Source organism: Paroedura picta, chromosome 4 (assembly GCF_049243985.1).
Source record: "Paroedura picta isolate Pp20150507F chromosome 4, Ppicta_v3.0, whole genome shotgun sequence".
Classification (NCBI taxonomy): Eukaryota; Metazoa; Chordata; class Lepidosauria; order Squamata; family Gekkonidae; genus Paroedura; species Paroedura picta.
In genome coordinates, this window is record NC_135372.1 from 8,898,486 (window position 1) to 8,918,890 (window position 20,405).

Genomic DNA, 20,405 nt, shown 5'->3' on the forward strand with positions numbered 1-20,405 from the left:
ATTCCTCCTGTGGAATAGCAGGGGCCATATTATTAAGCAGGTTGCCAAATTTTGTGCGCATGTGGTGAGCACACGGGAAAGACAACTTAAGCTTAAGTGAAGATTTTTAGAGGTATTTTACTATGCATTTTTTATAATGTACGCATCAATTATACAATTTTATATATTTTAAATTTTGTACTGGCTCCTTGATTTTGCAATTTTTTACTGTGAAATGTTTTTTCTCGCTATCTGTTTTATCTGGCCACAGTGCTGTATCAAATAAATAAATTTGATTTGATCAATCGAACATCACCGCCATGTTTTTGCTCTGGTTTTGGTTTTATTGTACGCTTTTTTATGTCCCTGTGTTGTTTTAAGGCGGTTTTAGTGGGGATGATTTGTAACCCACCACAAGCCATTCTTGGGAGTGGCGGGAAATAAATGTAAATAATAATAACAACAACAATATATAGGCCTCCCCAACCAGTAGGGATCTCCTCCCACAAGTTCCCTTTATGGGGAACCAACAAGCAAAGACCCTGCAAGGATCTAATGTTATCTTTAGCAATTTTGTGGTATTTATGTGTTTTTAGTGGCTTTATTGTTTTACGTCGCCCCAAGATGACGGGCTCATAAGGGGCAGCCTGTAAATCTAAATAATAAATTAAATAAATAAATGGAAGAGATGGCCTCTTTTGGGGGTATTTAGGGTCATTAGAGTGGTTAGCCAGGCTTCCGTACATCTGCATTGTTGCAAGGTGAGAACACCAGAAACAAAGATCATTTCTCTCGTTGCTGCCTTCCAGATATCGATGAGTGTGAGGATAACCCGGATATCTGTGATGGAGGTCAGTGTACCAACATCCCAGGGGAATATCGGTGCCTGTGCTTTGATGGATTCATGGCTTCCCTGGACATGAAGACATGTATTGGTAAGGAAAAAAGCCTTGAGGTTCAAGGCAGATTACAGGATATTGAGCAGTGTTGTGAGACAGCCTAAGACAACCAAAGAACAAGGGGACAGGGCTAGGAATATACGATTATTGAACAATGCAAACAAAACTACCAGAGGCAAGGGAATCCCCAGCCCTTTTGAACCTGTAGGCATCTTTGGAAGTTGACACAGCATGGTGGGTGCAGCCACAAAATGGCTGCCCCAGGAGGCGGAGCCATCCTGAAAATGGCTGCAGCCGCTTCTCTTCGGTACACAGCAAAGATCTTTTTGCTGTGGTGGCAGCTGCTGTTAACAACATTTTTAAAAACTCTGCGCAGCCAATCAAATCTCTCTTAGCAAAGCAGACTATGGACAGTACATTGGGGATGCCTGCATTAAAGCAGGTGGATCCCTGCAAGAACTATTCACTGCAATCCACTTCCATTATAAGGGAAGTCTTTGAACTGGCAGCCATCTAATCAGGGACAGCCTGCTTCTCTACCTCAGCTGCTTGATCAATTGTACCAGGTTATCTCTGCTCCTGGATATCGCGGGGGAAAGGTAGGGTCACTGCAGGTCAATTATGCATGTCGCAGCGGGAAAATTTAAAGCGCCCAAAAGCTATGGCTGGGGGAGGAGGTTGGACAAGAGAAGGGGTGGGAGCACTGGTGTCCCGCATAGGACCTGGCGGTGGAGACACGGCCGGCGCCCTGGGTGTGCTCGATCCCCTTCTAATCTCCGTCCCATCCCCAGGGCTGTGAGGGTGGAGGCTAGGGAGGGTCCGATCTTGGTCCTGTGCAATGCAAGGTCGATTAAGAACAAGACCTCCACTCTGCAGCACTTCTTTGCAGAGTCGGGGGCGGACCTTGCTTGCGTGACCGAGACCTGGGTGAGGGAGGGGGAGTCGGTGGCCTTGAAAGAACTGCCCCCCCCAGGATTCTCGGTCCTACACCAATCTCGGACCCATAAGAGGGGAGGGGGGGTGGCAATTCTGGCCCGGGAGACTCTCGCCTGCAGGGCTCTCCCGGTGCCGGAAATCAGTGGAGTGGAGTGTGTCGGTATTGGGTGGGGCTCGGTCGAGAGCGCGGCCATCTGGCTGGTATACCGTCCGCCCAACGCGCCACCAGATGCCCTGCCCCGCCTGCTGGAGGCGGCGGCCGCCTGGGCATTGCAGTTCCCTAGGCTCTTAATCCTGGGTGACTTCAATGTCCACGCGGACTCGCCCACTTCAGGACTTGGTGGGGACCTGGTGTCATCCATGGCGACACTAGGGCTCTCGCAATTTGTTGCCGGTCCCACTCATCACGCCGGCCACACGCTTGACTTGATTTTCGGTGCCGGGATAGAGGTGGTTCTGGAGCCAGCTTTGGCCGTGCCATGGTCAGACCACTATGCCCTGCGGGCCCGGCTTGTGATGCCACCCCCTCCCCAGTTGGGCGGCGGGCGCACTTTTGCCCGCCCGCGGAGACTCATGGATCCAATTGGTTTCCGGAATGCTCTGCGGGACCCGATGCCTCCTGGCAACTCACTGGCGGCGTTAGTAGAGGACTGGCAGTCCCGTCTGACAGCCGCTATAGATGAGATTGCCCCTAAGCGTCCTCTCTGCCCTCGACTCAAACGGGCCCCCTGGTACACGGGGGTGCTCCGGGAAAAGAAGAGGGAGGTGAGACGACTAGAGCGAGTGTGGCGGAAGACTCGCGACGAAGCTGCAAGAACATCTTATCGCACGCTTATGAGGGCGTATGAGATGGCGGTGAAAGTGGCGAAGCGAGAGTTCTTCGCCACGGAAATCGCGTCCGCAAGCTCTCGCCCGGCCCAATTATTTAGGGTAGTTAGATCCCTTACCGCCCTTCAGGGGCGCCAAAATATTAGTCAATTGGCACTTGGCTGCGAGGCATTAGCGAGCTTTTTTGCGGATAAAGTCTTGTCGCTTCGCCATGACCTTCCTGTCACAATTAATACAGTAAATGAACTGGAGACCTGTTGGCCGTCTTTGGCAGCAAGGTTTGATGGCTTCAGACGGCTCTCTTCTTCCGAAGTGGACAAGTTGCTGGGGTCGGTCAGGGCGACCACCTGCCCCCTTGATCCCTGTCCCTCTTGGCTTCTCAAGGGGAGCGGAGAGGGGATAGGAGGCCAACTCAGGGATATTATCAACCTTTCCCTGAGTTCCGGGGAATTCCCCGAGCGGCTGAAGGAGGCAGTGGTTCGCCCTCTCCTGAAAAAATCAACGCTGGACCCGCAGGACCCTGCCAACTACCGCCCGGTGTCGCATCTAGCGTTCCTGGGCAAGGTGGTGGAAAGGGCTGCGGCGGACCAGCTCCTAGCTTTCTTGGATGAAACTTCGGCACTCGATCCATATCAGTCTGGCTTCCGTCCTGGCCACGGGGTGGAGACGGTGTTGGTCGCTTTGCTGGATGATCTCCGTCGCCAGCTGGATAGAGGCGGGTCAGCCGTGCTGGTCCTTCTGGATCTGTCGGCTGCTTTCGACACCGTGGACCATGAGATATTGGGCCACCGCCTCGCCGGTACGGGGATACGGGGTACAGCCTTGCGCTGGATACGCTCCTTCCTCCAGAACCGGACCCAGAGGGTTGCAGTGGGGGATGAGCTCTCGCGCCCTTATGGACTCCCTTGTGGGGTCCCACAGGGCGCGGTTCTCTCCCCCACACTATTTAACATCTTCATGCGCCCTCTGGCCCAGCTGGTACGGAGTTTTGGGTTGGGCTGCCATCAGTACGCTGATGACACCCAGCTCTATCTCCTCATGGACGGCCACCCAGACTCCCCCCCAGAACCATTCGCCAGATGTTTGGAAGCAGTGACAGAATGGTTTGAGCAGAGTCGCCTGAAACTCAACCCCTCCAAGATGGAGGTCCTGTGGCTGGGAAGTAGGGGGCGGGAACAGGAAGCGCATTTACCCACCCTGGCAGGGGCGCATCTTACCATCGCGTCCCAGGCTAGAAACTTGGGTGTGACCATTGATGCCTCCCTGACTATGGAGGCGCAGGTCAGGAAAGTAGCCAGCCAGGCATTTTTCCATCTTCGCCAAGCCCGGCTACTAGCGCCCTACCTGTCCCCCGAACACCTGGCCACTGTGATCCATGCAACGGTCACCTCCAGATTAGATTTCTGTAACTCGCTCTACGCGGGCCTACCCCTGTCTCTGATCCGGAAACTCCAGCTGGTACAAAATGCAGCCGCTAGGGTCCTCACCGGCACACCTTGGAGGGCCCACATCCAGCCTATGCTGAGGCAGCTGCACTGGTTACCAATTGCTGTCCGGATCCGGTTCAAGGTTCTGGTTCTAACCTTTAAGGCTTTACGCGGGCTGGGACCCACATACCTGAGGGACCGCCTAGTGCCCTATGCCCCCCGCAGGGCTCTGCGCTCTGCGAGTGAGAATCTTCTGGTCGTTCCCGGCCCTAGGGAAGCACGCCTAGCCTCGACCAGGGCCAGGGCCTTTTCGGTCCTGGCCCCCACCTGGTGGAATGAGCTCCCAGGTGAGCTGCGGGCCCTGCGGGACCCTTTAACGTTCCGCAGGGCCTGCAAGACGGAGCTCTTCCGCCAGGTCTATGGTTGAGGCTGGGGCTGCCGGGGTACATCGACTGCTCTCCCTCGGGCTTCCTGAACATCGTTGACCTCCTTCTCCTCCACCCCCCCTTTTTTAGGAATGGGGGTAGGAAGGGGATCTTATTATTGTGCTGCCATGTTGTGACATTTTAAAGTCTTTTAATGGGAGTTTTAATGGGTTTTTTAAGACATTGTAACCCGCCGCGAGCCATTTGGGAGTGGCGGGAAATAAATCGAAATAATAATAATAATAATAATAATAAAATGGAAATCAAATTCAGTGTACACGGAGAGAATTTATTCGGACTGGGGTGGATAAAAGGCCCTGTGCAGACTCTGCCCTGGTCTCCATACCCTAAATGCACTGTTGAACCTGCACAGAAAGAGGCTTGAAACAAAAGAATATTAAGATTATGGGCCCATGGCACTCACAGGTTGTCTCCGAGGATGGGGGGAGGGGTATTGTGGGCAGCCCTAGATTAGGGCAAACGTTCTTCTGAATGCACTTGTCTTCGCCATGCAGATGTGAACGAGTGTGATTTGAATCCCAACATCTGTCTGCATGGGGACTGTGAAAACACCAAGGGATCTTTCATCTGTCACTGCCAGCTTGGGTACTTCGTCAAGAAGGGGACCACAGGTTGTACAGGTGGGTGAGATCTGGGGTTTGATGCGGGAATCCAGGTTATCCAGCTGGGGTATGGAGGCCCAAGACTTCCACTGTTACGACCCACACTCAGCAACTGGTGTCCACAGGGTACTGCCTCTGAACATGGAGGTTCCATTCAAAGCCAGAGGGTACTAAAGTCCTCAGGCTGGTGATGAGAGCTGTTCTATAGTGCACATGGAGACAGGGGGCAATCTGATCTTTGCGTTAAGAATAAGACAACTAAGAAGGAGATTCAAAAGAAATCAGCAATATTATGAGCAGACTGGTGGGAGGGGAGGAATCTGAGCAAGAATGTCCAAAGGGCTCTGCTGGAGCAGACCAGAAGTCCACCTAAAGACCTGTATCCAGAAACCAACATTAGCCAGCCAGATGCTTCTGGCCAACCTTGAGCGGCACTAAAAGGAACAACACTCCCCAGTTTATTCCCCAATTTGCCTGTCTCTGCAAAGTGACCCTGAAATTCCCATCCAAATAGTGACCAGGAGCAACCCTGTTTAGCTACTGACAAGATCAGCCTTGCTGGGACCATCTAGGTCAGGGCAACAATGTCTGGCTAATTTAAGGTGCCCAAGTGGCCCTCGCTCAAAATTTGCCCTCCCCTCTCCCAGTTTGGTGTAGTGGTTAGGAGTGCCGACTTCTAATCTGGCATGCCAGGTTCGATTCTGCACTCCCCCACATGCAACCAGCTGGGTGACCTTGGGCTCGCCACGGCACTGATAAAACTGTTCTGACCGAACAGTACTATCAGGGCTCTCTCAACCTCACCCACCCCACAGGGTGTCTGTTGTGGGGAGAGGAATGGGAGGCGACTGTAAGCCGCTTTGAGCCTCCTTCGGGTAGGGAAAAGCGGCATATAAGAACCAACTCTTCTTCTTCTTCTTCTTCTCCCTTCCAGATATTGACGAGTGTGAGATCGGGGCACACAACTGTGACATGCACGCTTCCTGTATCAACATCCCTGGGAGTTTCCGGTGCAAGTGCAGAACTGGATGGCTGGGCGAAGGCCTCAAGTGCAATGGTGAGTGGACAGAGCTGGGGAAAGGACGAGGCATCCGGTGATTCTATTTATTAGTTTACTTGGGCACTTTCACAAATGCTAAAATATGCACTTTTAGTCCCTTTGCTGATTTGAAGTGTCAGGTCCCAGCCTTGAAATATTTAAAGGGAGGAAAGTAGCAGTGCCTCTGAGCATATACAAAGTGCTACTTCTTTACTAAGCTCCTATCTCTCCTTTCCCTCTCCAAAGCACAGTTTTCTGGTTTTAAAATTAAAAATCTTGTTTTCATTGGGGCTGTTTTTTTAAATATCCCAGCACATAGAAATCTAGTTTATTTAAAAAATGCTGAACTAGGTTTTCAATGATGGGTTAGATTTCTGTAAACAAGAATTATTAATTTTCCATTCTATAAAATATTTCTTGTGCATAAAAATGTCAACAGGAAGACTAAGCGCATTCTCAATTTCCTCATTTGTAAGTTCGTTTTTCTTCTATGAGGAGTCTGTGCTAAATGTCTGTGGCTCCCTCTAATGGTCAATTTGATATTACACTGGTTTATGTCCAGCATATCTCCCTACAGATTTAAGCTGCAGGTTTTTATGCAGGACATAAACTTGTGTAATATTGAATTGACCACTAGAGGGATCCAAACACATTTAGAACACAGTGGGGGGACCTTGAATAAACAGGAAAAAGTGAGGGAATTGATACCGCAGAAAAGCCCTATGACATTATTTGCTGCTATACTAGTTTTCCATTTGGAGGGAGTACAGATCTTCTCCATACACAATTTTTTCCCCAAACTTAAAAAGTTAGGCTGTTAGCATTCTCCCTGATCCTCTGGTTTCTAAGCAGAAGATTTTTGTGTTTTGCTTTTGTGTTGAAGTTGCCTCCACACAGAAAAGTAGAGCATCAGGAGAAAGCTAGACTAGAGTCTTCTTTCTGCATGCAGGGATGCCTCCTGCAGGCTGTGTGAATTGGCTGCACGAGGGTGTAAATTAGGCCCCTGCGTTTGAGTCTGCTTGACTCTCTCCCCCTCCCTCCTCCTTTCCCCCAGACCTGGATGAGTGTGCCACAGAAGCTCATAGCTGCAACCTGAATGCCAATTGCCTGAACACCCCAGGGTCATACCGCTGTGCCTGCCGGGAAGGTTTCAACGGAGATGGTTTCTCCTGCTCAGGTACATTTGGTTTTTTAATGTTTCTTTTGGGATCCCAAGTTCTGGTGAAGGGCAGAATCTGCTTGGAAGGAATAAAGCAGGAATTCCCAACCAGGGATCCACGGGAGCTCCAGAGGGGATCCGTGGCCTTTCCCTTCCTGCCTTAATGGACTTAGTCACAAGGGGACTGGCCATCTCTACTCAGAGGACTTGGGGGTAGGTAGCCTGTGCATGTAAAAATCAAAGGGGGGGGGAGTCAGTTTTGGCATGGTATGGGGAGCCTGGACTGTCTTCTCATCTCCTCCCCTTCTTTCCATCCTACATGAGGCGGAGCCGCCATAGAGGCAGTAAAGGAGTGAAAGGAAGGGGAAAGGAAGGGGAAGGGTACCGGTGGTGATGTCACTTCTCGTGACATGTCACTTCCTGGGGCGGGGCCAGCTGACATCACTTCCAGGGGTCATCGAAGCCTGAAAATTTATTTCAGGGGGCTCCTCCACAGTGAAAATGTTGGAAATGGCTGGAATAAAGGATAACCCTTAGCTAATTCTAAGCCAAGGGGGAGAGGAATTATCTGGGCTGGAGCTAAGCCCTCTGGGGGCCTTTGCAAGTAGTCAGTGGGATGATTTGCAGAATTCACCAGCTGACTGCACCAGGAGAACTGCTGCCTGGAGGAGGCTGCATATGGAAGTGGGGTTTCCACCATGTTGGGGGTATTTTGAAGTCTTTTAATGGGAGTTTTAATGGGGATTTTTAAGACATTGTGACCCGCCATGAGCAGGTTAGGGAGTGGTGGGAAATAAATCAAAACAACATCAACAACAACAACAACAACAATAATAATAATAGGAGTAGGGAATAATAGCGGTATTATGGTGGGGGTCTGCTATAGACCGCCAGGTCAGGCAGAGGACTTGGATGAGATGCTCCTAGACCAAATTACAAAGTTCTCAGAGAGATGGGACCCAGAGGTCACGGGAGATTTCAATTACCCAGGTACCTGTTGAAAGACCAGCTCTGCTACAAATGAAAAGTCCAGTAAATTTTTACTTGTCTTGCCGACAGCTTCATTTCCCAGATAGTGGGAGGGGCAACCAGGGGCTTTGCTGTTTTAGACTTGATTCTCACCAATAGGGAAGAACTGGTTGACGAGGTAAAAGTTGTGGGCACACTTGGTAGTAGTGACCATGTGATTTTGGACTTTATGATTTTGGGAAAGCTGTACATAGTCACAGATACAACAAACATAAAGTTATGTTGAGTAGAATCCTGTGGTCAGAAAAACTTATGGAAGTCCAAGAAGGTGGGAAGTTTCTCAAAAGTGAAATACTGAAGACTCAATCGCAAACAATTCCCTTGAGAAGGAAAACTGGGAGGAACCTCAAGAAACCCAGGTGGCTCCATAAACAGCTTTCAAAAGAACTGAGTAATAAAAAAGACTCTTTAGGAAATGGAAGGAGGACCTTATAACCAAGGAAGAATACAAACAAATAACCAAGGATTGTAGAGAGAATGTTAGAAAAACTAAAGCTCAATATGAGCTTAGACTATCAAGAAATGATAAATACAACCCAAAAAAAGGGTTCTTTAGTTATATTCAAAGTAAGAAAAAGAATAGGGACATGGTAGGACCATTGTGGGGACCAGAAAGTGACATTATAACAGGTGATGAAGAGAGGGCTGAATTGTTCAATTCCTTCTTCTCCTCAGTCTTCCCTCGCAAGGGGATCGTGCTCAACATGGCAAAATCATTTCACGTGATGAGAGATGGGAGTTGTGGCCTAGGATCCCTGTAAGGGTAGTCCATAAACACCTAGAACTAGAATTTCTGAGCCTCTGACCATTATTTTTGACACTTCTTGGAGAACAGGTGAAGTGCCAGACGATTGGAGGCGAGCAAATGTTGTCCCCATCTTCAAGAAGGGGAAAAAGGAGGACCTGGGTATCAACTGACCCGTCAGCTTGACATCTATGGCTGGCAAATTTTTTAGAATAAATCATCAAACAATCAGTCCTTGAGCAGCTAGAGTGGATGGCTGTAATTACTAAGAGTCAGCATGGCTTTCTCAAAAACAACTCATATCAGACTAACCTTAAATCTTTTTCTGAGAAAGTTACTACCTTGCTAGATTAGGGGAATGCTGTGGACATAGTTTACCTTGATTTCATTAAGGCTTTTGATAAGTTTCCGCATGAAATTCGTATTGACAAGTTGGTAAAATGCAGTATGGATCCTATTACTGTTAGGTGGATCAAGAACTGGTTGACAGATCACACCCAAAGGGTGCTTGTAAATGGTTTGTCGTTTTCTTGGAGAGGAGTGATGACTGGAGTGCCTCAGGGATCTGTCCTGGGACCTGTGTTGTTCAACATATTTATAAATGATTTGGATGAATAGAGGGGATACTTATTAAAGTTGCAGATGACACTAAACCAGGGGTAGTCATTCGCTGGCAGGAGCTCCTGGGAATTGTAGTCCGTGGACATCTGGAGGGCCGCAGTTTGACTATCCCTGCACTAAACTAAGAGGGGTAGCAAACACACCAGAAGACCGAAAACTGTGCTAAGGTGAATAAAATGAACTTCATTCGTGTAAGGTCCTTCATTTAGGTAGGAAAAAGCATATGCATCACTATAGGATGGGTGAGACTTATTTTGGCAGTATGTGTGAAAAGGATCTGGGGATCTTAGTAGACCAGACACTGAACATGAGTCAGCAATGTGACTTGGCTAAAAAGGCAAATGGGATTTTGGGCTGCATTAAAAGAAGTATCGTGTCCAGAGGTAATGTTAGCAATTTAGTCCACTCTGGTAAGACCGCACTTGGAGTACTGTGTTCAGTTTGGGTCACCACGACTGAAGAAAGATGTAGACAAACTGGAGCATGTCCAGAGGAGGGCAACAAAGATGGTGAGGGGTTTGGAGCCCAAATTGTATGAAGAAAGTTTGAGGGAGCTTTGTCTGGAGAGGAACCAACTAAGAGGTGAAATGCTAATAACCATCTTCAAATACTTGAAGGGCTGTCATAGAGAAGATGGAGCAGAGTTGTTTTCTGTTGCCCCAGAGCAGGGGTAGTCAAACTGCGGCCCTCCAGATGTCCATGTCCAGGCTCCTGGGAATTGTAGTCCATGGACATCTGGAGGGCCGCAGTTTGACTACCCCTGCCCCAGAGGGTCGGACCAGAACCAATCTGTTGAAATTAATTCAATAGAATTTTCAACTAAATATCCAGAAGAAATTCCTGACAAAACGGTTGCTTAGTGGAACAGGCTTCCTCGGGAGGTGGTGGGTTCTCCTTTGGAAGTTTTAAAGCAGAGGCTGGATAGCCATCTTCAGAAATGCTGATTCTGTGGGCCTTTTTGCACGCCTTCAAAATAGCACAATGGTTGCTAATTGAAAACGCTACTGATTTGCAATAACGCACGACGTCGTTGACAATCTGCAACACTCCTGAAACCGATCCGCAAAAAGTGCTTCGTTGTAGCGCTTTCAGGGGAATCCCAAAAAGTGGATTCACCCTCCGGAAAGCGATACACTCTTGCAACCAATCTGCAACACTAGCGATAAAGACCACTCCTCCACACGCAGCCAACTGGGGAACCTTGGGCTAGTCACAGTCCTGTTGTTCTTAGAGAGCAGTTTCTCTCAGAGCTCGCTCAGCCTCACCAACCTCACCAGGCGTCTGTTGTGAGGAGAGGAAGGGAAGGTGATTAGAAGCCGCTTTGAGACTCCTTCAGGTAGTTCTTCTTCTACATGAAGCTGCTCGCATTTGTGTGAGTATCCTGACCGAATGCTCTGAAAGGTTGACTGTCTCATTTTTTTATGGCTTCCCAATTTCAGTTCCATAAATCTTGAGCATGTGCCAGCATGGGCTACCAGTCTGCTGTCTGCTTGATGCAGATGTAAGGGCTCACTTTAAATAGCAGAGAAACGGGAAATTCAAGGGCTCAGAATGCTCAACGGAGAGGGGGGGGATGAGCACAGCAAACAGCATAAAATCAGATTTTGAGCATTTTCTCTCACAGTATCACAAGTAGTAATGGTGCTGAATTTTGAATAATCTGATATGGTGCACAAATCAGTCCATTTTACAGTGCCTGATGTATTACGCATTGAGGGTCCCCCCCCCCCGAGGTTCTTCTTCAACTTGCATAGAAAAATGAGATTTTGCAGGTGCTTTTGGGCCAGCCAGGTGGTTTTTAGGTGCATATTGAGTGAGGGAGAACTTTTCGTTGAACAGTTCAGCACATTAGATTGAAAATACTTCCACATTTATACCAGATATCTTCTTTACCCACCCCGTCTCTCTTTCTCTCTCCCTCCCCCCTTGTCTCTCTCTCTCTCCCTCCCCCCTCGTCTCTCTCTCTCTCTCTCCCTCCCCCCTCGTCTCTCTCTCTCTCCCTCCCCCCTTGTCTCTCTCTCTCTCTCCCTCCCCCCTCGTCTCTCTCTCTCTCCCTCCCCCTTGTCTCTCTCTCTCCCTCCCCCCTTGTCTCTCTCTCTCTCTCCCTCCCCCTCATCTCTCTCTCTCCCCCCCTTGTCTCTCTCTCTCCCCCCCTCGTCTCTCTCTCTCTTTCTCCCTCCCCCCTTGTCTCTCTCTCTCTCCCTCCCACTTGTCTCTCTCTCCCTCCCCACTTGTCTCTCTCTCCCTCCCCCCTCGTCTCTCTCTCTCCCTCCCCCCTCATCTCTCTCTCTCTCCCTCCCCCCTTGTCTCTCTCTCTCTCCCTCCCACTTGTCTCTCTCTCCCTCCCCACTTGTCTCTCTCTCCCTCCCCCCTCGTCTCTCTCTCTCTCTCCCTCCCCCTTGTCTCTCTCTCTCTCCCTCCCCCCTCGTCTCTCTCTCTCCCTCCCCCCTCGTCTCTCTCTCTCTCTCCCTCCCTCCCCCTTGTCTCTCTCTCTCCCTCCCCCCTTGTCTCTCTCTCTCCCTCCCCCCTCGTCTCTCTCTCTCTCTCTCCCCCTCCCCCCTTGTCTCTCTCTCTCTCTCTCTCCCTCCCCCCTCGTCTCTCTCTCTCACTCACTGTCTCCCTCTCTCACTGTCCAGATCCGTTGCAATGGCCACATCTCTGACAGAGGCGCAGTTAAAAACAATAATGGGCAGGAAATATGCATGCCATCATGACAGCTTTGTTAGTCTGAGCAAGGCCTGCGGGTGCCAACCTGCCAATGGGTAAAGTCAATGCCTGCCTTCTCCGTTGTGGCCCCACCTTGCCTCCGTTGTGCCCCTCAAGTGCCTGCTTGAGGGGGTTAAGAAGGACCCCACTCTCTTGGCTGTACACAAAACTGGTCAACATTTTTTTTTAAATGTATCTCTCTGTTTGTACTAGCCCCTCACTCCTACACACCCCCTCGGGCTCCGGTGATGGCCGAGGCAGCTGAACCAAGCTGAAGCACACACCCCTAATATGAATATAGATAAATAAATAGATGGAAAAGCAAACCATTTTTTTTCCTGAGTGTTCTTGGAAATGCTCACAAATATCGAGATAATTCTGAACGAGGCCAGCCATGGGGTACGGGGCAAGAACCTCTCAGCCAATGAAGCCACCTGCTCTTTTCTCCTCTTGGGCACCCTGACAGACGTGGATGAATGCGCAGACAACATCAACCTCTGCGAGAACGGGCAATGCCTCAATGCCCCCGGCGGCTACCGTTGTGAGTGCGAAATGGGCTTCAACCCCACAGAGGACAGCAAGGCATGCCAAGGTGAGGAGGAGTGTGGCTAACCTTTTGGGTGGTTTGAGAGAGCAAGAGGTCTTTGGGGGTCAGAGTGTCGGCCCTGGGGCCAGGCAGGGACCTTTGCCTAGCAGGGGTTACCTAAAAGCATGCCGAACTGGAAAACCTTTTAACGTTCCCTCTTTAATTTTAGCTGCAGCACAACCAAAACATCACAGGGAACTCATGTCCATTCTGTGCGCAGAACAGAGGGCTGCATAGTTTTATACATCTACTTCAGGGGTAGTCAAACTGCGGCCCTCCAGATGTCCATGGACTACAATTCCCAGGAGCCCCCTGCCAGCAAATGCTGGCAGGGGGCTTCTGGGAATTGTAGTCCATGGACATCTGGAGGGCCGCAGTTTGACTACCCCTGATCTACTTCATGGGGTTGGCTCAGAGGCCTGGACCAACGCAATCGTGCCACTCCTTCAGAGTCATCTCCAGGTCCCCTTTGGTCCTCCCCCAAAATCTCCAGGCCAGCCCTGGAGCCCTGATTTCCTACCTCTGACATAGCAGGGCCACCAGGTCTGGTTTCATCCCTCAAGCTTTTACTAAACAGAGCATTTTCCTAAACAAGCCCCTACTTCTGGTGCCAGCTTGTATCAAGCTATTAGGAATAAGAGTTAAGGTGACCTTTTATTCCAGTCAAAACTGTAATTTCTTAGCCTCTCCGAAAGGCATAAACCATTTCCTCTACATTCCATTGCAGATAAAAGGTTACATGGCAAGCAGCATTTCTTAACGCAGAGGAGAAAGAGAGAACAGATCTTGGTCTTCAATATGGACCTAAAGCCCATTCCCAATAACTATATGCAAGGCCGGTTTATCCACGTAGCACATGCTACAGACCCCCCACACTTCCAGTGGCCCTGCATGGTGCCTCCCCCCCCCCCCCCATGGATCAGGGCTGAACCCTCCCTCCCCCATCTTTGTGGATCCTCAGAGTGTGACCCCTTTCCGCTTTGTGGGGCCTCTCTGTCCTGAGTCTGTTTATTCCTGCCACAACTGTATTCTGCCAGGACCACACAAATCCTTAAATTGGCTCTGGTATTACAGGTTCCACAGATCCATAAACCACTCCTGATTATAGGATCAATTAGAAGGTTGTAATTGTTTCCTTTAAATACCACTCATTGGAGAAGAGGATGGGATTTGAGTAGCAAAAGTTACTGGCAGGATCGGAGAGTGAAGCAATTTAGGGGAAAGACCACGGCGAGGTTTGAAAACCTCGTCTACCCCTGTATCCATGTTATCTCATGATTTTTGCCTTGGGGAGCGAGGGGGAAGGTCAATTAAAATCATGCCGACATTAAGTTCCTAGCCCCGCTAAATAACTCTTTCTCTGGGTTCTCTCAGTTAAATCGCTGAGCAGGGAAGGGATGCATCTTGACTCTAGCATGCTTGCATGCATGCTAACCTGTATTCATGAATGCTAAGGGGCTAAGCGGAAGGGGGGGACATGCAGGGACAGCATCACAAGACATTGTTTCTGGCTGAAAAACCAGAAGTGACGTCACCATAGCGTGCAATGCACTAGGAATTTTCCACAACTCTGTGGAAAACCACAGAAACCAGAGGGAATACCTAGATCACCTGTGGCACAGGTATAACGCCAACAGGGGGCTGCTCAGGTAAAGGCACCTTGCCCTGAGAATTGGAGAGTTCCAAAGGTGTCCCTGCTTTTGTTTCGGAAGCCCATCTGTGGCAGATGCATCTTGTCTGAAGCCGGCTTTCTTGCAGATATCGACGAGTGCACCTTCCAGAACATCTGCGTGTTCGGCACCTGCCAGAACCTGCCGGGCATGTTCCGTTGCGCCTGTGACGATGGGTACGAGCTGGACAGGAGTGGAGGCAACTGTACAGGTGAGTGAAGGCTGCCTCCTGGGCAGGATATCTTTGTGAAGGCCGGTAGCATTTGGCCACAGTTTCTGCCCACTGATCACGTGCGCATCGGTGGCAAGGGTCACATTTACCCGGAGGTTTCCCACTGCAAATGCATGAATGAGAGCCCTGGGTGTAAACTGCACGGAGCTTTTATTCCAACCCCAGGTCGATTCAGTCCCTGCCCTCTACACAGAATGCGATTTCCATTTGGATTTGGGGCGATTTAAATTTTCCTTCTGCAGCAAGAAGGATTGATCCAGAGTGACCCTACCTTTATTGTGCGATATCTTAGAGTGCTTTTAATCCCCAATATCCATTTGGGAAAGAAAGCTCCATGGTAAAGAACTTCTGATAGGCTACACCTGGTCATGTGACACGCTTGCCTTAAAGGAGAAGCCCCTAATTTCCCTCCATTTCTGTCGGTCCTGGATTTTTCCTTCCTCCTCTGCCTTTTTCGATCCTCTCCACCACCACCCCTCCAAGAAAAGAAAAAGGCTTCCTGCTTGGATCCTCTCCCCCCCCCCTTCAAGAAAAGAAAGTAAGAGGCTTGGCTTCCTCCCCCCTTCTGAACTACCCTAACCATATGCAGAAGACTTTCCTGTTTCAATGGGGGGGGGAGGAAAACCCGAGTTCAAATCGCTCTGAATTCAACAGGATTGACAATGGAATAAAGAAAGTAAGTGCAGACTCTGCCCTAGTCTCCAGGGTCCTAGTTCAACACTAGCTGCTGTGCCGTAGCTTTTGTTCCTTCCAACACCTTCTTCCTTTTCTAGCAATGTTCATGCACACATTGATGGAATGCTGCCTAGAATGGAGCCCTGATTTGAGTGCAGTTATGCTTGCTTCTGGATTGGGGGCGGGGGGGGGGGGTAGGGGCCCATTTCCTGGGGTGCTTTGACTCACCTGGACACATTGTCAAAAGACCAGCTGCCAAAAACTCTTGACAAACAATATGTACAAATGCGACAAGTGGAGAGGTGGGGGGGGGGCGTCTGCTGCACATTATTTTCTCATGCTTAGGTGCACCTACCACCTTGATTTGGAGTGTGGTCTTCTAATCCAGCAAGCTTGGTTTGATTCCCCACTCCTCTCCCACATGCTGGGTGACCTTGGGCTAGTCACAGCACTGATAAAGCTGTTCTGACTGAGCAGAAATGTCAGGGCTCTCTCAGCCTCACCTCCCTCACAGGGTGTCTGTTGTGGGGAGAGGGAAGGGAAAGCTATTGGAAGCCGCTTTGGGTAGGCAAAAGTGGCATATAAGAACCAACTCTTCTTCTATATAAGAATGGAATGCTTCACTTCACCCCAATTTTAAAACTGTTCCCTCCTCAGATATCAACGAGTGTGCAGATCCGGTGAACTGCATCAACGGACTTTGTGTCAACACCCCAGGCAGCTATTTGTGCAACTGCCCCCAAGACTTTGAGCTGAACCCCACAGGAGTGGGGTGCGTAGGTAAGGGGGAGGGTCTGGGGACGGCCTCAGGAGGTGGGGACCAGCGAGCAACAAAGCCAAGATTGAGCTTCCTGGTGCAACCAGTCTGGGGGCGGCTTTTGAGGCTCTGGTGGAACAGAAGCAGAGTCCTGCTGGATAAGGCCAATGGTCCATGTAGTCATTTGCCAATTTGCCAAGTGGGAAGCCATGATGCTCCTGAGAAGCCTGTGACCAGGACTTGAAGGCCACCGCCAAATGCTGGCACCTTGAAGTAGACTGCCTCTGAAAATGGAGGTTCCATTTCACTGTTACAAAAAGCCTTTTAAATAGATGCATCCTCCATGAATTTGCCTCCTCTACTCATAAAAACGTTTTGTCACAACCCTAGGAGGTAGTTCTGAGACGAGATTCTCTCCCAGACCTTGGAAAAAGCAGGAGCAGCCTTTATTAGGACAGCAAGGCAGTATCTGCAGGATGTCAGTGTAACAGGCATGGTTGAAGATAAGGAACAATAGAAAACGTGGACAGATACACCTTCAGCCCCCCAGCCACCCGGCCTGAACCAAGATTGAGGTGTCAATTCCACTTTGCCACAGTACACATGTTTGATCCCAGAATAGTGTGAAAACAGCTCATCCTTCGCACACCCCGGTGGGAGAGCTGAGACAGGACTGTTTAGTATCCCAGACACCACAGAGATAAAGCCATTTGCACTACACAGTGAAGGGTGGAAGGAACAAGCCAGCTCCCGCACTGGGAAAAACAGTTGGCATGGGCCACATGACACCTTTTCTGCTAATGACCACTGATGCATCTTGTGGCTGTGAGTTCCACAAGTTATTGCTTCATTGCAAGAAGAGAGACTTTGCTTTGTCTGCTAGTGAGCTAGTCCATTTAACTAGGTCATTGTATATGGTGAGAAGGAACACAAAGTTCTCTCTAACTGCTTTCTCCGCACCATCCATAATTTATGTAACCCTCTCTCTTGTCACTCGGTCCCCTTAATTACCTTTTTTCATCATAATTCCTTGCATGTAGAAAGCTAGCTTGTCCGGAAGAAACACTATGAGAGTAAAAGAAATCCTGAACAGCTTCCTTAATTCCCCAATAGATCAGTTGTAGAGCTCTGGCATTGCCCAAAGTCCTAGATGGGGATCCAGCATCACCTTTTAAAGGGTGGCATGTCGGAAGACCAAGGAAGATGCCTCTGCACCTAAGGCACAGGAAAGGTCCTGCAAGGCATCCCAGAAAGCTGGCCCGGAAAGAGCACCTGACTTAAACATATTTTGTGCCCCATGTTTTTCCTTCTCCCAGATACCCGCGTTGGGAACTGTTTCCTGGACACTCAGGACCGGGGCGACGGTGGTATTTCTTGCAGTGCAGAAATTGGAGTGGGAGTCACCCGGGCCTCTTGCTGCTGCTCGCTGGGCCGGGCATGGGGTAACCCTTGTGAGCTTTGCCCCCCTGCCAACACCAGTAAGTATCGAGGGGATCGTGCAGCTGTCATTTGCCTTTTATCTTCTCTGACTGGGTCAAAAAGAGAATGGTATTTGCACCTCTTGGGGTGTCGGAGAGCAAGCTTGGTGCAGTGGTTAAGAGCCGTGGCTTCTCATCTGGGGAACAGGGTTTGATTCCCCACTGCCCCATGGGTAGCCAGCTGGGTGACCTTGGGCCAGTGACAGTTCTCTCAGGGCTTTCTCAGCTCCACTGATCTCACAGGGTGTCTGTTGTGGGGAAAGGAAGGGAAGGTGACCGTAAGCCGCTTTCAGTGAAAGGCTGGGTAAAAAAAGGCAGCTCTTCTTCTTTTCTTTTTCTTCTTCTTCTTCTTCTTCTTCTTCTTCTTCTTCTTCTTCTTCTTCTTCTTCTTCTTCTTCTTCTTCTTCTTCTTCTTCTTCTTCTTCCTCCTCCTCTGCCAAGATTTCGAGCTAAACCCTATTGGCCTGTAGAGGCAAACCATGATCCTGAACTATGAGCACTGACAAAAAATTAGTTATCACTGATCAGTCAGCTAATTTTCCACAAGACTGTGGCATGGATTAAACCAATTTTCAAGTTGCAGCCGGAGGACAAGTACTGTAGAGTCACCGAACAGTCTGACCTGGGTCAAGAGAATTTCTTTCTACCCCCAATAATGTTGGAATATGCGAGATCTGTAGCATGCATGATTTAAGAGCACAAGAAGAATATCCTTCAAGGGGCATGGGAGGAGACATGTATTTAGTGTATTTAAATTAAGAACTTCCTGATATTTTCACATCATCTCCTAGACTCTAGTCCCCAACCTTTTTATCACCGGGGACCACTCAACGCCGGGGACCATTTACCGGGGACCACTCAACGCCTTTTACTGAGGCCTGGTGGGGGGGGTAGTTTACTCCTCTACTCTCAACCACTGCCCTAGCGCTCTCTGATCGCTATGGTAATGTTTAAACATCCCTTCAAAATAAGATACAGACACGCCACAACAATGAAGTGTGTTGTCAAGGGCTGGGGGGGAAGAAGTAAAGGGCCGGGGGGGGGGGGGAGAAGGCGTCCTTCGGGGCCCACCTCCAATTAGTCGAAGGACCACATGTGGTCCACGGCCCACAGGTTGGGGATCGCTATCCTAGAGTGTCTGATTTCCTAAGTTGGAGACTTCCTGCTCCTCAGTGTACACTTCCTGCCTGTTTTTCCTCCTGAACGTTAGTCAGTTAGACTGTTAAGACTATCTCTCTCCTCTCTTACAAAGCTTGTTTCTCTTCACAATAAAACTGTTATTTGAAGCAGCAGGTTTTTCTCTCTCGCATATTTAAACTCTGACAACAGATAATGGGATGGGCACCTGAGCAAAGCCCATCAAACTTGCTCAACTCCAAAGACCTTTTTAATCCTTTGGGGTTTGATTGCCCCCAGAAACATTTGAAAAATGAAGGAGAGGGGGGGGGACGCTGGCTAACTGGGAAGGCGGGATAAAAACCATCAAATACATAAAAAAAGGAGGGAGGGGAGGAAAGGGAATTAACAAAAGAAAAATATATCTACAAGAAACAGAATCAAAGAGTGATGGGAGGCAATGGAGAGGAAGGAGATGGGCAGACAGGCCTGGTTTTGAAAATCTGTTTATCAGGGTAGAACATTAGCAATTTCAGTCAGTAACCTTTTATTGGCGTAAAAAGTATAAGACATATAAAAATACGGTTTAATTGTGGGGGTTGAATCTGTTTGGCCAGAGGGCCCTTTCTACTCAATAGTTTATTGGTAAAGGGTTGTTTTTAATAACTGTCTCCCTTTCCGAGAATGGTAGTTTCATAATTCATGTTGTAAATTCTGGAAGGAAGGGGGAAATGTGTAGACAGAAAATAAGAGGAGGGGAGGAAAGGAGCTCCAAAAAGGACAGCAAATCCACTTCAGCTTCCCTTTTCTAGGCTCTACAGCAGGGGTAGTCAAACTGCGGCCCTCCAGATGTCCATGGACTACAATTCCCAGGAGCCCCTGCCAGCGAATGCTGGAATTGGAGTCCATGGACATCTGGAGGGCCGCAGTTTGACTACCCCTGCTCTACAGAGCTGCAACACTTGGGATTATAGAATCATAGAATCATAGAGTTGGAAGGGGCCATACAGGCCATCTAGGCCAAGCCTCTGCTCAACAGAGAATCACCCTAAAGCATCCAGAAAAGATGATGAGAAATCCATTGATGGAGTCCCAAGCCCATTTTTATCACTCAGTAGCAACTGGGGGAGGAGCCAACTCAGATCAGAACCAGGATTCTGGGATTACGGGGTTAACTCTTTCTCCACCACAGTCAGAGCTGCTGTTTTCTGTAGAGCAGGGGTAGTCAACCTGTGGCCCTCCAGATGTTCATGGACTACAATTCCCGTGAGCCCCTGCCAGCATTTGCTGGCAGCGGCTCATGGGAATTGTAGTCCATGAACATCTGGAGGGCCACAGGTTGACTACCCCTGCTATAGAGGGCAATAAAATAGTATGCCCCCCCCCCCGTGGGGCATATAGCATTTCTTGTGGACAAATGATGCAGTGAGGAATACATTTCCACCACCCCTTCAATGCAGCCGCAGTCCTAGTTC

At 49.3% G+C, this 20,405-nt stretch overlaps 1 protein-coding gene across 1 annotated transcript in view; it reads left to right on the forward strand.

Moving 5' to 3' along the window:
• FBN3 (fibrillin 3) overlaps positions 1 to 20,405 on the forward strand; it is a 215,551-nt gene that overhangs the window by 144,459 nt on the left and 50,687 nt on the right. The window contains exons 30-37 of the mRNA XM_077331715.1: positions 789 to 914; positions 5,010 to 5,135; positions 6,052 to 6,174; positions 7,211 to 7,333; positions 12,883 to 13,008; positions 14,761 to 14,883; positions 16,237 to 16,359; positions 17,653 to 17,814. Of these exons, the coding sequence (XP_077187830.1) occupies positions 789 to 914; positions 5,010 to 5,135; positions 6,052 to 6,174; positions 7,211 to 7,333; positions 12,883 to 13,008; positions 14,761 to 14,883; positions 16,237 to 16,359; positions 17,653 to 17,814 (1,032 nt within the window). The remainder of the gene's footprint in view (positions 1 to 788; positions 915 to 5,009; positions 5,136 to 6,051; positions 6,175 to 7,210; positions 7,334 to 12,882; positions 13,009 to 14,760; positions 14,884 to 16,236; positions 16,360 to 17,652; positions 17,815 to 20,405) is intronic.